The 14,947-nt window shown below is 37.4% G+C and overlaps 1 protein-coding gene across 2 annotated transcripts in view; it reads right to left on the bottom strand.

The window, feature by feature from the left end:
• The window catches only part of LOC308681343 (CUB and sushi domain-containing protein 1-like), a gene marked incomplete at its 3' end in the record, with an annotated part of 827,421 nt that overhangs the window by 104,720 nt on the left and 707,754 nt on the right, over positions 1 to 14,947 (bottom strand). For both annotated transcript variants that reach the window (XM_081350146.1, XM_081350147.1), the window contains 4 exons: positions 11,765 to 11,869; positions 887 to 1,005; positions 699 to 768; positions 466 to 582 (listed from right to left, as the gene is read on the bottom strand). In XM_081350146.1, coding sequence (XP_081206272.1) covers positions 466 to 582; positions 699 to 768; positions 887 to 1,005; positions 11,765 to 11,869 — 411 coding nt within the window. The remainder of the gene's footprint in view (positions 1 to 465; positions 583 to 698; positions 769 to 886; positions 1,006 to 11,764; positions 11,870 to 14,947) is intronic.

Below are 14,947 nucleotides of genomic sequence, written 5' to 3'. Positions count from 1 at the left end.
ATACCCCACCTTTAAATGCTGTTTTCAATTAATGTTACCTACTGGTAGTGAAACAAGACAAAAGTCGAGCAAGATTTGATTTTGTACACTGAAATTGTCCGGATCGACATTTTGCCATTATATACAAAAAACCTGAAAAAAAGAGAAGTTGTGGTTTCATCTGAAAATTAAACTTGCATCTGAAGTGTAGGTATTTGTTTTTTTTTTTTACATTTTAATGAAGAATTGTGACTATTTAATGTTCAGAATTTGTTCACAACATGACCAGGAAAGTCCATTCAGAAAATATATATGGCCAATTTCAATTTCATGTAGACTTTTAAGTTTCATGTAGACTTTTAAGTCTTTTAATTTCACTAAAGTTAGTTTCCCCTCAATGCTGGTCATAATGTACCAGATGAAGACGGACAAAACTTCTTGAGATCTCCTGACAGCTGATTCAGTGGCAGCTCTTGGTGCACTCACCGTATCCAATGGGAAGCACGATTCTCCAGGTGCAGTCCAAGTTTCCAGGGTAGTTCCCAGGGAAACCCGGGCTCAGGACCACGTTGCTCATATCGTACAGACTCCCGCCGCACTTCGCTAAAAAAACACAAGGAGACATAAAAGAGAATGCCAAAGGTGTTTGAAAATGAAAAACTATGTAACAGTCGTGTGGCTAAGAAAATGTGCCATCTGATTAGAATGGAAAGACATACCAATACAGAGTGGAGGGGGGTAATTCCAGCGACGCACGGTTCCTGGCATACACGTTATGTGAGAATGTCCCTGGAAAGCAAGAGGTCACGTGATACCCTTTTCTACCACATGATTGCTCTTTTGTACATGTGTGCAAATGAGGCATACTGTATGTGTGTGTCAGGGATGTGGAAAATCAGCACCATACCTGAAGCACATATCCTGGCTCACAGCTGAATGACACAACCTCATTCACCATGTACCTGTCGCCATTCTTAATGCCATTGGCTGGGATCACGGGTTCTGGGCAGGTTGTCAGTCCAACAGCTAAATGGATCAGAGAAGGCATTGAGATACAGAATCAGCATATTATACCATAACTCTCAAAAACAGACACAGTTATAGTGTCAGGTTTTCCCAATCATTTGAACGCATATGCTCATTGTAGTTTTATGCTGTCTTTTATCCACTCGATTTCAGTGCGTAAATTCAGTACCATAATAGACTGTGCAAGATGTTGCCATGGCAACGGCTGTGGTGTGGTTCATGAGAGCGTGCTTTCTGCATTTCTCTTGTTGAGATATGCCACACGACGGGTGGCTTTGTCACAGTGCTGTGCTTTTTTCTGTATTTTTGCACTCACGAGTGTTCGTTTGTGATAAAGTTACACTGTAGAAATATGTCTACAAACAAAAGAAGATGAAAAGAGAAAATTGCTTTTGTGATCTTTGATGGTCACTGCAACTCAGTTATAATAATACATTAATAATAATACATTAAGAAGTCAATTAGTTCTGAATGCAAGATGATGTTTCATGGTCATCGGGCATTTCTCACGTGTTTTACTGTGGGCGAGTGTTATTTTAGTATCAATCAGATACTATTATAGTTTTTATTAATATTTTTATATTCGCATTTTAACTTTATTGTTTTTTGTAATTTAGTTTTTTTAAAGAATATGTTTATATAGTTTTTTCGTCAGTTTTAGTTATTTTAGTACATCAAGTTAAACTAAGTAAAAATGAGAAATTTTGCCCTGATAACTAGCTGAAATAAAATATAGACATTTTAATATTTTATTTCAAGGAACAAAACTTTTTATTTTTATGGTTTTAGTTAACTACAACGACCCTGCTGTGGGGTCTCTCAGAGGATGTACTATGAAACTGGGCATGGAAAGAGCTTATGTTCTGAGAGCTGAGCCAAAGATGACAGCTCAAAGCTGATGGCAATGTAGCAAATTGGTGCGGTTTGCCAAGGCCCTCTCTTTCTCACTCCATTTCATCTTTATTCATAGCCCTCCAGTACATCAGAGTCAACATGATTCTTAAATTTTCAACAAAGCTAATGTTGCAGCATATATTAATCTGTGTGGTGTGGCCCTCTGAAATGAAAAGGCAAAGTCCCACTCTTTTAGTTTGCATTCAGTAGTTTCTATCTCCCTTTGTTCATTTTCCCGCCACTCCTTGGTCGTCATGGTTTCTGTCATTATGAATGCATGTGTATCAGCTGTATATCACTAATTAGCTCATTTTCACACGACTTAAGTTTCTTCTTCACCATCATTCAGTGTCCGGTCACATTTATACCTATGTGTGTGTATTTCTGCTACCTGTTTGGATTATAAGTAAACTTTGTGTTAGAACCTTAATCTTCTGTGTGTCCGACTGCCTGCACACACCCGTAACACTAAGCATTGGAGTTTTTTTAGTTCAGTTCCATTCAGTAAATAAATTCTGTTCCCGTTCCATTTGGTGTTTCTGGGTTGAAGGCAAAAGGAACAGCATTTACCTAACTCTAACAAGAAAATAATAATATTTTATATACACTGAACAAAAAAATGTGAAATGAATGTCTCATTTATTTAAAGTGAAAATTATGGTTTCTACTAGTTCTTACTTGATTTATTTATTTATTTTTGTTCAGTTTGTCTAAAAGCAAATAATACAACCTAGAGGGGGGGAAAAATAAATTTTCTATTAATAGTATTTTCACTTCACATCAGTGTGGATGTGCAGAACAAGCTTTACTGACTGCAGAAATTACTGTGGGTTTTATCTTCTTCTTCTTTTCTTTTTTTTTTTTTTGTTGGTACAAAACAGAAAATATAACCAAAAAAAAAAAAAAAAAAATTCACAATAAAGTTCTTTCACGTGTTAGATCTTTCAAAGTTGTATTTATTTATTGTAAGTAAACTAAATTAAACATCAATTAACACAATGTTTTTAGATTCCATCTTAAGTGAAAATTCTACTTTTAATATTATTGGTAATGTAGCTTATGTTTATGATGAGATATTTTATGATTATTCTTTTATCTAATTATTCTTTTTGTATGAATGTCCTTGAGAAAATAAACATTTTTGATTAATATTAAGGCTAATAGTTGATTAATATTCAATATTAATATTATATTAAACCAAACCATAAATACAATTTGAGAAAAGCTGTAACAAGTTAGAGTACTTTTTTAGTTGGCCAAAAGTATCCAATAATAATAATAATAATACTAATACAGCAACAAGTATAATTTGTGTATTTTTTGTTTGGTACTACTGTTGGTCAGCTTTTATTATTAATCGTTTATTGTCATTTTTTATATATATATATACTGTGTGTGCAGAATTATTAGGCACGTTGATTTTCTGATCATATTTTATTTCCAGGAACATTTTGCCAATTCCAAACCATATTAAACTTAATAACTACTATTAATTTTCTATTTAATCATGTATAAGTGATATATAATTGTTCATGAAGGCTGGAAATGAAAAATGTCTTATTTTCAGGTGTGCAGAATTATTAGGCAAGTTTTCTATTATAGATAAAATAAGCCAAAAAAGAGATTTAACAAAGACTGAAAAGTCAAAAAATATTAAATCCCCATGAGAAGAATGCAATACTAATGCAATACTAGAGATTGCAGTTAAAGCATGACCATTGGACAGTGAAATGCTCATTGGGTCAGCAGGGTCAGACAAAAACAGGTGGAGAAGAAAAAACACATGTTAACTGCAAAAGAATGAAGAATTAAGGTGAAGAATGAAGTGTGAAACCATCAGGAACCCTTTAGTCTTCAGCGCCACCATTTTCCAGAACTGCAACCTACCTGGAGTCTCCAGAAGAGCAAGGTGTCAGGGTCTCAGAGACTTGGGTTAGGCAAAGAATCCTAAAAAATAACCCCCTCTTAATAAGAATCACAAGCTGAAGAGTAGTAAAATACATGAAGACTGTTTTTTAATAGGCTTTATAGACAGACAGATTGAGAGTGACTCTTGAAGGACCAGCACCACATCCTCTTCTACCACTGTTTGAAGAATTCATCTTCCAGAATACGTTTTAATACGTTTTGTGAGTTTCTTTTTAGTCCATCTCCTACCCTGAAGTCCATTTTGCAGAGATGGACTAAAAATTAACTCCCAAAACGTATTAAAATGTATTCTGGAAGATGAATTCTTCAAACAGTGGTAGAAGAGGATGTGGTGCTGGTCCTTCAAGAGTCACTCTCAATCTGTCTGTCTATAAAGCCTATAAAAAAAACAGTCTTCATGTATTTTACTACTCTTCAGCTTGTGATTCTTATTAAGAGGGGGTCATTTTTTAGGATTCTTTGCCTAACCCAAGTCTCTGAGACCCTGACACCTTGCTCTTCTGGAGACTCCAGGTAGGTTGCAGTTCTGGAAAATGGTGGCGCTGAAGACTAAAGGGTTCCTGATGGTTTCACACTTCATTCTTCACCTTAATTCTTCATTCTTTTGCAGTTAACATGTGTTTTTTCTTCTCCACCTGTTTTTGTCTGACCCTGCTGACCCAATGAGCATTTCACTGTCCAATGGTCATGCCTTAACTGTAATCTCTAGTATTGCATTAGTTTTGCATTCTTCTCATGGGGATTTAATAATTTTTGACTTTTCAGTCTTTGTTAAATCTCATTTTTGGCTTATTTTATCTGTAAAAGAAAACTTGCCTAATAATTCTGCACACCTGAAAATAAGACATTTTTCATTTCCAGCCTTCATGAACAATTATATATCACTTATACATGATTAAATAGAAAATTAATAGTAGTTATTAAGTTTAATATGGTTTGGAATTGGCAAAATGTTCCTGGAAATAAAATATGATCAGAAAATCAACGTGCCTAATAATTCTGCACACACTGTATATATATATATATATATATATATATATATATATATATATATATATATATATATATATATATATATATATATTTTTTTTTTACCGTTTAAATAATCGACTATTAGTCATTACATCTCTCAATAAACATTGCAAATGTCACTATTAAAGGTGTGCCTTAATTAAACTGAGAGGTCTGAGTGGTCGCTAAAAATTTGTTTACTTACAGATCATTATTTTAAAGTAATTTAATTTAATTATAGAAGCTTTACTTTCTTCTCCTGTGACTTTCACCTGTATTGTGCTACCCAACATGTACGTTCATGCTTCCAAAGCTCAGTGAGAATGTGATGACCTTAAGCGAAAAAAAAAAGATTTTACATCTGCTGGTGTCGCTGTTGGATAGTGTTATTTAAAATGACTCATTTACACATTGTTTAATGCATATTTCTGTTGCTTTATCTCTGTACAGTTATTTTCTCATCTGTTTTTTGGAGGAAATGCTTGACAGCTTGCTCCGCAGAAATAAAACATGTCCCTGATTAATCCACTGGAACACATTCAGTAAAAGAAGAAAGGGCACAAGGAGGGAAAGAGTGATAAAGAGAGTAAGAAAAAGAAAAAAAAAAAAGAGAGAGAAGCTAATCTGAGCTCACCCCAGGGTCAAAATGCCCCATCTCAAAGAACTCCACATTGCACTTATCTGTTTACTAAGAGATGCAGATAAGGTATTAACTGCATTTACTGAGGCTGCTTACACTGTAAAGGCAGTTACAGTTGTTAATGCTGTTTTTGATGGAGTTTAATTAGTTTGGCTTTACAAAATCATCATAGTGTTATTTAAGCTTTTTTGAGACCAAAATGTTCAACTCTAGGTCCTTGCACACTGAGTCTGAAATTTTCATATGCCTTTTTCGTATTCGTCATTCGGTGGCTGTGAATTGTCAAAACACCTCTCAAAATGCTTGCTAGGGATGCGAAAAACGCATAAAATCGAACCCGATCCATATTTTTTATGACGAACGAAATTTTCGGAGGCAGTGTGTAAACGTGATTGACGTATTTATTTTTTAAAGGTGCCTTGTGTCAAAAAAAAAAAAAAAAATTAATGCTCCACATTCCATACCAGATGGGGGCAGTATACCTCCAGAAAGTGAGTTGGTCTACTCTAGAGTATGAATATGACATCTTCAAGCTACTCCCCTTCACCTTTACCAGTGAATATGTTCATATTCGTTTTGTTCATATTACATTTTTATTGTTAGTTTGAATTACATTAATTTGACAGACAGCATTCGCTGATGTTGACCAAGCTAGCGCCAACGTAACCAGAGCTTCCAACTCTCACGCATTCACCGTGAGACACACGCAATTGACACTTTTCACACGCTCTCACGCCACACATCAATTTTCTCACGCACAGAAAAATCGCGAAGCAAAGAGGACACGGATACCGACAGACTAGACAGAGCAGGTTAGTTATGATATAAAAAAATCTCAGCTCTCAGATTCTGTCAATTTTATTACGCAATTCAAACAATAAATACCGTTTTGGCGCTTGTAACGTTAAATGTTACACGACAGATCCCTAGCGCACGTGAACCGATCATCTCTACTAGCTAATAGTAAAAAATCACGAACACTGTTGAAAGATACAGTAGGCTACAACTTACCAAAATGTATTTCTCATACACAATATCGACCAATCCGTGTTTTTTATCAGCGTGAAGAGGTCAATAACACAGTTGGAGAACAATTATGTCAGATTTACCTCAGAAAAGCCATTTAATAAACATAATATAGGTCACGTAGTTGGCAAGAAAAAAAGAGCTATAGAGATTGTGCTATATATGTGTACTATTACAATACTATATTTATGTACGTTATATATACGTTTATCGAACAGCCTTCGATACATTTCTATGTTATAACTTCCCGAAAAAACTACACAAACATATCAAACAAACTTCTAACAAAATACTAACAGCATCTTTCTTACCAATCCAAAAGAAATGTTGCAAGTTCGGAGTCGAACCTCATTTCTTTCATGTCCATTAGTTGTCTCCAGCGATGGAAAGCAGTGCCAATGTTTACTCTGGTTCTGTTCCTTTTTTTATCAGATTTTATTTGAATGTAGTAGTGGGCTGTACTTTCCATACGATTGACATCAGGTTCAAGTACGCACACAAGCCATGCGAGTTATTCGTGTATTGCATGTTTGACTGGTGGTTATGTTGCCCGCATATCGCCTCCCATGGCCGAAACTGGTAAAACTGGACACCTGTCGGGCCGTGGCTAGTAATGCTAATGCTAATTCAGGTTGATATCTCTGGAGCACTATAACTTGTCATTTTTTTAATGACATCATCGCCCTTATTTCTTCTCATTCTTTTGATGCGTGTTGCTCATTTTTTGGATATTTGTACCTCAATTCTGACACATGGCACCTTTAAAGTGCGAAAAGTCTGGACAAGAATTGTGTGGGACCTTAACTCCTAGCACTTTCATATTATCAAATTTTCTATCTACTATCTATTTTGTGACTAGTCACATATAACTTTGCTGCAGTCAGTGCGCCCTAAACTGCCCTTTCACAGATGAGAGAAAGAAACATGGATAAATTGGGCTGTCCCACTGGGAACACTGCCCTAAGAAATGGACAAATGGGACATGCAGAAAGTGAATTGGTATGGTGGTTTATGAGGCTTGGTTTGAGCACACTAAAGGTCACAGTCTGAAAGGCTTGAACACACACACAAACACACACACACACACACACACACACACACACACACACACACACACACACACACACACACACACACACGTGGCTTTGTCTCTAAAATTCAATACAACAGCAAATTTGCTCTTGTGACATTGCTAAAATATTTTCCATAAATTAAAACATTTGTAATAGTTATATAGCTTATATAATAGCTATATGACTTATATAATAACTGTTACAATAACTTTGGTTAGTGTATTGATTGAGTTTAGAAAATGGAATGAGATGTTGCATGCATGTGGGACACAGATTAAAATAAAATGTTGGCAATTAAAAGTAGGTAATAAAAAAACGTCTCGGTTACTAATGTAACCCTCGTTCCCTGAAGGCGGGAACGGGAGACGTAACGTCGACGTGACAACGTAATTGAGATCACTTCAGGGAGCCCTATCAACTTCGAGTGTCTACAGAACAAGCCAATGAACGTTGGCGTGCGTGAATCGCGTCACGCACCCCGCCCGGCAGTGCAGGTATAAACAGGAAGCGGTTGTTTTTCGCTGAGGAGCCGAGATCGTGACGGCCGTACAGCGATGGTCAGCAACAGTGTCGACGGGATGTTACATCTCCCGTTCCATCCTTCAGGGAATGAGGGTAACATTAGTAACCGAGACATTCCCTATCAGTTGCTCACGTTCGACGAGAAGGGGGAGTGACGGCAAAGCGGACTCTGCCAAGGGAAAGATACGGGCTCACTGCAGGGAGCTGGTCATGGAAGAATGCGCATATGGGATCACCGCAGGGATCACCAAATATGGATCACAGCCTAGCACAAGTTACACAAGCATACGAGCACTAGGCCTGGCGTCGGACGCTCCGCAACGTCCGACTGCCGAAGGGGTATGGATGACCTCTACAGGGTTTGCCTGAGTGGGGAACTCGACTGGAGCAAAAAAGCACATGTATCCATTCCATGTGGAGGGGAGTGGCGCAGCAAGCCGACACTATAGCGGAAACTTCGGTGTTACCGGCTGGTTGAAGCGAGCACACAGGAAGAAACCGGCTCAACACATAGGCTATGAATGCCAATGCAACCAGGAGTACTGTCTTACAGGACAGAATTTTTAACTCAGCTGATTGCAAAGGCTCAAAGGCTGGTCTCTGAAGTGTCGAAAGGACCAGAGACAAATCCCAAGAGGGTATAGAGAGCGGGCGAGGTGGATTTAGTCTCCTCGCCCCCCTCAGGAACCTGACAATCAGGTCATGCTTTCCCAGCGACTTACCTTCAACTGCGTAGTGATGTGCGGCGATAGCGGCAACATACACTTTAAGGGTGGAGGGAGACAGCCTTCGCTCCAACCCATCTTGCAGGAAGGAAAGCACGGCTCTGATCGAGCAAGTTCAGGGGTTCTCCTCATGAGAAGAACACCACTCAATGAACAGGTTCCACTTCAACGCATAGAGGAGCCTCATAGAGGGGGCTCTAGCAGAAGTGATGGTTTCAACTACCGCTTGGGGTAAGTCACCTAGAACCTCCGTGTCCCATCCAGGGACCAGACATGGAGTTTCCAGAGGTCTGGACACTACAGTACATAAACTAAAACTGTGGTCACTGTATTAAACGACACGTCAATGGCTTAGTGAATACAATTATATAAATAATATGCATGCATTTGCGAGTGTCCAAATACTATAAATAATATAAAAAAAACACTAGATACATAAACTTATAACTTTAAAGGGATACTTCACCTCTGGAAAGATGAATGTGTATTTAAAATAGGTCATTTATGTAGAAGAAAAGTGAAGAAATTTTTTAATTTGGAGCTTTCTAGACTGAGAAAAGCCAGAAAATGTATTTTTGGCTCATGTGGATGAAAGACAACAACTCCCAGAATGCACTTGCTTCGCTGCCCTAGGAGGCCACGCCTACCGGTAAGAGAGCGCAGTTGAAAACAAGGTTAGGCTACCAGTGAGTCTTCGTGACGAGTCTGCCTGGGATTTCGGGATCGCCCGAAATGTCCGGGATTCGGCTTTTGCGTTCTACAGTCGCCATTCATCATGTTTACTGTGGCGAGCAGGACGAGGCTGACGGCCCCGGGAGAACGGTGCGAGGCCGGTGGCGTCATTACTGAGCCGATCTTGCCGGTCTCGCAACGGAGGTGCGGGAATTTTCTTAGCAATGTTAAAACGCACATCAATCACTTGTTTAGCGTTCATGTAAACACTACATTCAGATTCACCGATCGGAATGAATTCAGTTAGATTGAAACAAGAGGTGTGCATGTAAACAATGAATGGCGACTGCAGAAAGCAAAAGCCGAATCCCGGACATTTTGAACGATCTCGCCCGCCGGAAAAGTCAGGGAAAAGGAGGATGGTAACCCCTACTTACTCAGCTTTCTCCTACTACTCAGCTTTCTCCTACTATTCAGCTTTCTCCACAGAACAAGAGCCTGCTAGCTTAGCTTCCAAAGAAAGACGGCTGACTGTGTGTACATTCTGTGAGTGAGATCCCACCCTCTATGGGCGGGCTGAAAACATGAGGAACAACGCCTTCTACTGGCTGTAGTCTTTAGCCTCTGGACAGAAAATCCTCCGATGATGCAAAATGACGATTTTTGCGTCATCGGAGGATTTTTTCCAGACAAAAAAATACAGAAATCTCTCCTCTCAGGGGGATATGAGGGTGGAAAGCATCGTAATTCGAAAATACTACAGGTTTTCTACTTATACAAAGCTTAATGCTAAATCCTGAAGTATCCCTTTAACAGTTATATTTTAGTCCTGAATCTTAAGTTGTAAATGTAATTATTCACAGCTGTCCATACAAAACTGATAACCGTCATCTGCTAAATTAATTTAATATTTTAGCATATTATCTGAGAACAGCAAAGGGTCTAAGCTGTCGCCTTATTGATTGTTAAACACCCAGTCCTGCTGTTCTGCTAATAAGAAAATTATCAATTTCTTTGAAAGGAAAACTTTAATTATGTCAAAACATTCAGTATTTGCATATGGCACTTGCTTTGATATTTTGTTATCTATTGCAATGGTTTTCAAGCTTGGTTGTGGGGATCCACTGCCAGTGTTATTGTAGTATCATTAATATACTATTATTTTACTATTATACTACTATTTCATTATGTTTTTGTTATTTTTTTTTAATTAGATTTTATTTGAATATGTATATTTCATTTGCATTATTTCATTTTAATTTTTAGTTTTTCTATTTTTTAATTAAGTAGTTACTTTAGTACTTCAACAAACTAAATGAAAAATGTTGCCTTGGCAACTTACTGAAAAAAAGTTTTATTTATTACATATTTACATATTTTACATATATACATACATAAATATTACATATTTTATTTAATGTTAAAGTTTAGTAAATTTCAAGAATTGAAAATTGTGTTAGTTTAGGTTTTACTTTATTATAACAACCCTGCCCACATCACTGCACATTTTGTATGTCTCTCTTATCTGACACATTGGCTGTGTTCTAAATCGCCCCCTACACCCTTAATTAGGGCACTATTTGAGGGGACAGCCATTTGTAGTGGTGTCCGAAACCATAGTGGACGTTATCGAGTGCACTCCTAATCCCACATTGTAAAAATATGTTTTAAAGATTTATATAAAACAGATAATTGGAGTACATTCTACAACAAAATACTATTTCAGTATTTCTACTTTAAAATCTCACGTTTAATTCAATATGTGACTTGAAGTGAAAATTGTTTCAAAGCAAATACTACACCAATTTTTGGGGGGTTGAAAACTACTTATCTATTGCAATGAAATTTAAGTGTGCTGTTGTCCAGATAAACTGTGAGGCCACTGTTGATGACATCTGTAAAAATAAATAAATACAAATGTACGGCTGAAAATATACGACTGTTTTTTTTAGATGTTTTATGAACCATGTAAGGTTCAATTGGATCCCCATCGTTTTCCAATTTTCTTCGTGCTGGTATCGGCAAACACAAACGCCGCAGCCGAGCAAATAATGAGAGCTGGGGTTCACAGTCTTCTGCCTTTACCTGACAGCAGAGCGCAGAGAGAAGAAAGAAATACGGCTCAGTGTGTGTGCATGTGTGTGTTCGTGTCCCTGCCATGTGTGTGTTTGCCAATGAAATACAGTGGCGAGTCTTGCTCCGGACTGTTACCAAGGGCAGAGGGTTCAGGATAATGAAAGCACCATAGTGACATGTTCTACACTCACTTTTGTACTCAAGGTGAAATCCAGCGGCGACGACACTGATATCTGTATGGAAGTGCAGGTAAAGCTGGTTGGAGGTGCTGTTTAACAAGGCTGGAGCCGTTGTACCTGGAAGATAACACCAGAAAGAGGCCTGAGCAGGAAAAGGGCTAGAGTTATCACACACGGACATTGTGTTCTCATTCCAGCGATCTCTCTCTCTCTCTCACACACACACACATACACACACACACTAGCTAAATGATGAGAGTGTGCACACAGAAACAAAAGGGCAAAGGGAGGTAAGCAGCTGTTAATCACGGCAGGCACATCGCTCTCGTGAAAAGACTCGACCGTTTTGGACATCAGCTAAATGAAACGGAGTAGGCAAAAAGGAAATGTTTGACAGGCGCTAGTCATTGAAGTGTGTCGCTATCCTTCCGAGCTCTCATGGGGGAACTTTCATCACAGCTCAGACGAAAGAGTCACTTATCATCCGACTAAAAAGCAAAACAGCTACTCCCACTCTGGATTCAAAGCAGAGGATTTTCCTTCTGCTTATGCATATATGGACAGAGCTAATATAGAGTGTGACATCTTTAATACATGGAGAAAATGTCATGAATAGTACATAACATCCTTAAAGTCAACATGAAACAGTGCCGCAGTGCAACTTTAATAATTTGATATATTTCTGAGTGAAATGGGAGAGAAAATCTGTTGGCCGGGACTTGATTTTATCCTTTAGGAATTGGTTGGATTGTAAAAAAAAAAAAAAAAAAAAAAAAGGCGTTATGTAGCAGAGTCAGGTAATTGAAGAGGTGGATCAAGCCATTACAGAAGTGCACCAATGAATTGTTCACATTAAGACCAGAAATCTGACATTTTGATATCTTTAATATTTAACATAAGGGCTATTTTCTATAATTTCATTTTTTAGACAGTTACTTTTTTGACACTTAAACTTTTTGTAAATGTTTATTTGCACCATAGTAGCATTAGTTCATTTTGTTCTACCCTTTCCCTTAAACACAAAATTCAACAGGCTGTTTTTGCAACTGTCTCATTAGGGAATTCCTGCCAAGTCGCAGAATACTGAACAGGCACTGATAAGTAATGTGGGCGGACATGTGTTAAAGAAATGTTCTGGGTTCGATACAAGTTGTGCTCCACTGACAAGTGGCCTGATATCAATTACCAGATAAATAATTCAGTCACCCTCAGTTTGGAAAAACAAAGCAAAATCACATATACAGTAATACCTGTACAGGTGCACCAGGGTAAATGTTAATACACAGTTTGGAAAGTAACCAAATACTGTACATTAACCTAAAGTTGGCATGAATATCAATCCATCCATCCATCACTCTATCCAACTGTCTATCCATCCATCCATCACTCTATCCAACTGTCTATCCATCCATCACTCTATCCAACTGTCTATCCATCCATCCATCATATTGTTCATCATATGCGGTCCATGATAAAATTTGTTAATGTAATGTAATATTTGATTATAAGGATGTTTTTGTTACCTGTATTGTACAATAAACATCTTATATTGTGTTTGGTCCCTAATTGATGTCCCAAGTAAAATTGTAAAAACTGAGTCCTGAAGAAAACAGAAGTATAGTTTCTTAGTTATTCTTAGTTTCTATATTTCTATAGTTATTGTACAGAAGACTTTCTAGACACTGGAATTCCTTTGCAATGAGTTAGTCTTGCTAGTAGCACTTTACAATAAGGCACTTTACAATAAGGTCCAATTAAATAACATTAACTAACAATGAGCAATACATTTGTGGCACTATTAAATGGTCTTTGTTCATGTTACTTAATAAAAATACAAATGTTCATACAAACATTGTCAGCTTACATTAGCTCAGGTCTATTACATACTAATAACAGTTACAACGTTTGATTTTAAAGACCCCCTGTGGTGAAAATCATGTTTTTAATGATGTTTATATATCTATGTGGTGTTTTTAATATGATTTAAGGCAAACAATGTGCAAATTCTTAAGTCAACACTATTGCTGAATATTTTGTACTTAAAACTGCAGTGAAAAAATCCTTGTAACCAATCACATCAACGTGTGGGCAGGCTTTAGCATATCATCATTACTATGCTGCGGAGCAGGGGAGTCTCAAGAGAAGCCACGTTATCCCGGCTATTTTTCTGTTGATATAAAAAAATCGGGTACATTGAGCAATACAGCAAGTGAATTATGTATATGATATACAGTGCTATGCATAAGTTTAGACACCCATGCTAAAGTTGACTAAAAAGAGGAATAAAAAAATCATCTTTTGGAAATTGAACTTAATGCCTTAATTAAAAAAAATTAGGAAAAATCCTACCTTTTAGGACACCAATTTTCTTTGTGAACGAATAATGTATCATAAATAAATAAATGTTCTTCCTTAAAATGCAGGGTGCATAAGTTTGGACACCCCTATGTTAAATTCCCATAGAGCTAGGCAGATGGCTCTATTTTAAAGGCCAGTTACTTCATGGATCTAGGATACTATGCATCCTGATAAAGTTCCCTTGGCCTTTGGGATTAAAATAGCCCCACATCATCACATAGCCTTCACCATACCTAGAGTTTGGCATGGAGTACTTTCCATAAGATCATCTCTCAATGCAAATCAAACCAGCTATTAGGCTAACTGAAATAAAACCATGCCAATCTCTAGGTATGGTGAAGGCTATGTGATGATGTGGGGCTAATTTAATTCCAAAGGCCAAGGGAACTTTATCAGGATGCATATTTTCCTGGATCCATGAAGTAACTGGCCTTTAAAAATAAAAATCTGCCTGCCTCTATGGGAATTTAACATAGGGGTGTCCAAACTTATGCACCCTGTATTTCAAGGAAGAACATTTATTTATTTACGATACATTATTCATTCACAAAGAAAATTGGTGTCCTTAAAGGTTGGATTTTTCCTAATTTTTTTAATTAAGGCATTAAGTTCAATTTCCAAAAGATGATTTTTTATTCCTCTTTTTAGTCAACTTTAGCATGGGTGTCTAAACTTATGCATAGCACTGTATATTAAAGGGGTGGTTCAGGATTTTGGACATCGGACCTCATTTCCAAGTTAGCCTGGGTGTTATTTATCAGTGGAGACAGTTTTCAAAAATTTTCACCCAGTCCTCCCAGTTGCATAGTTCGCCGGTGCTAGGCTAGCGCGAGTCAA

This window comes from Scardinius erythrophthalmus (assembly GCF_964197995.2).
Source record: "Scardinius erythrophthalmus genome assembly, chromosome: 21".
Taxonomy (NCBI): Eukaryota; Metazoa; Chordata; class Actinopteri; order Cypriniformes; family Leuciscidae; genus Scardinius; species Scardinius erythrophthalmus.
Note: the sequence above shows the minus strand (reverse complement) of the source record. Positions and strands in the feature narration are given on the sequence as shown.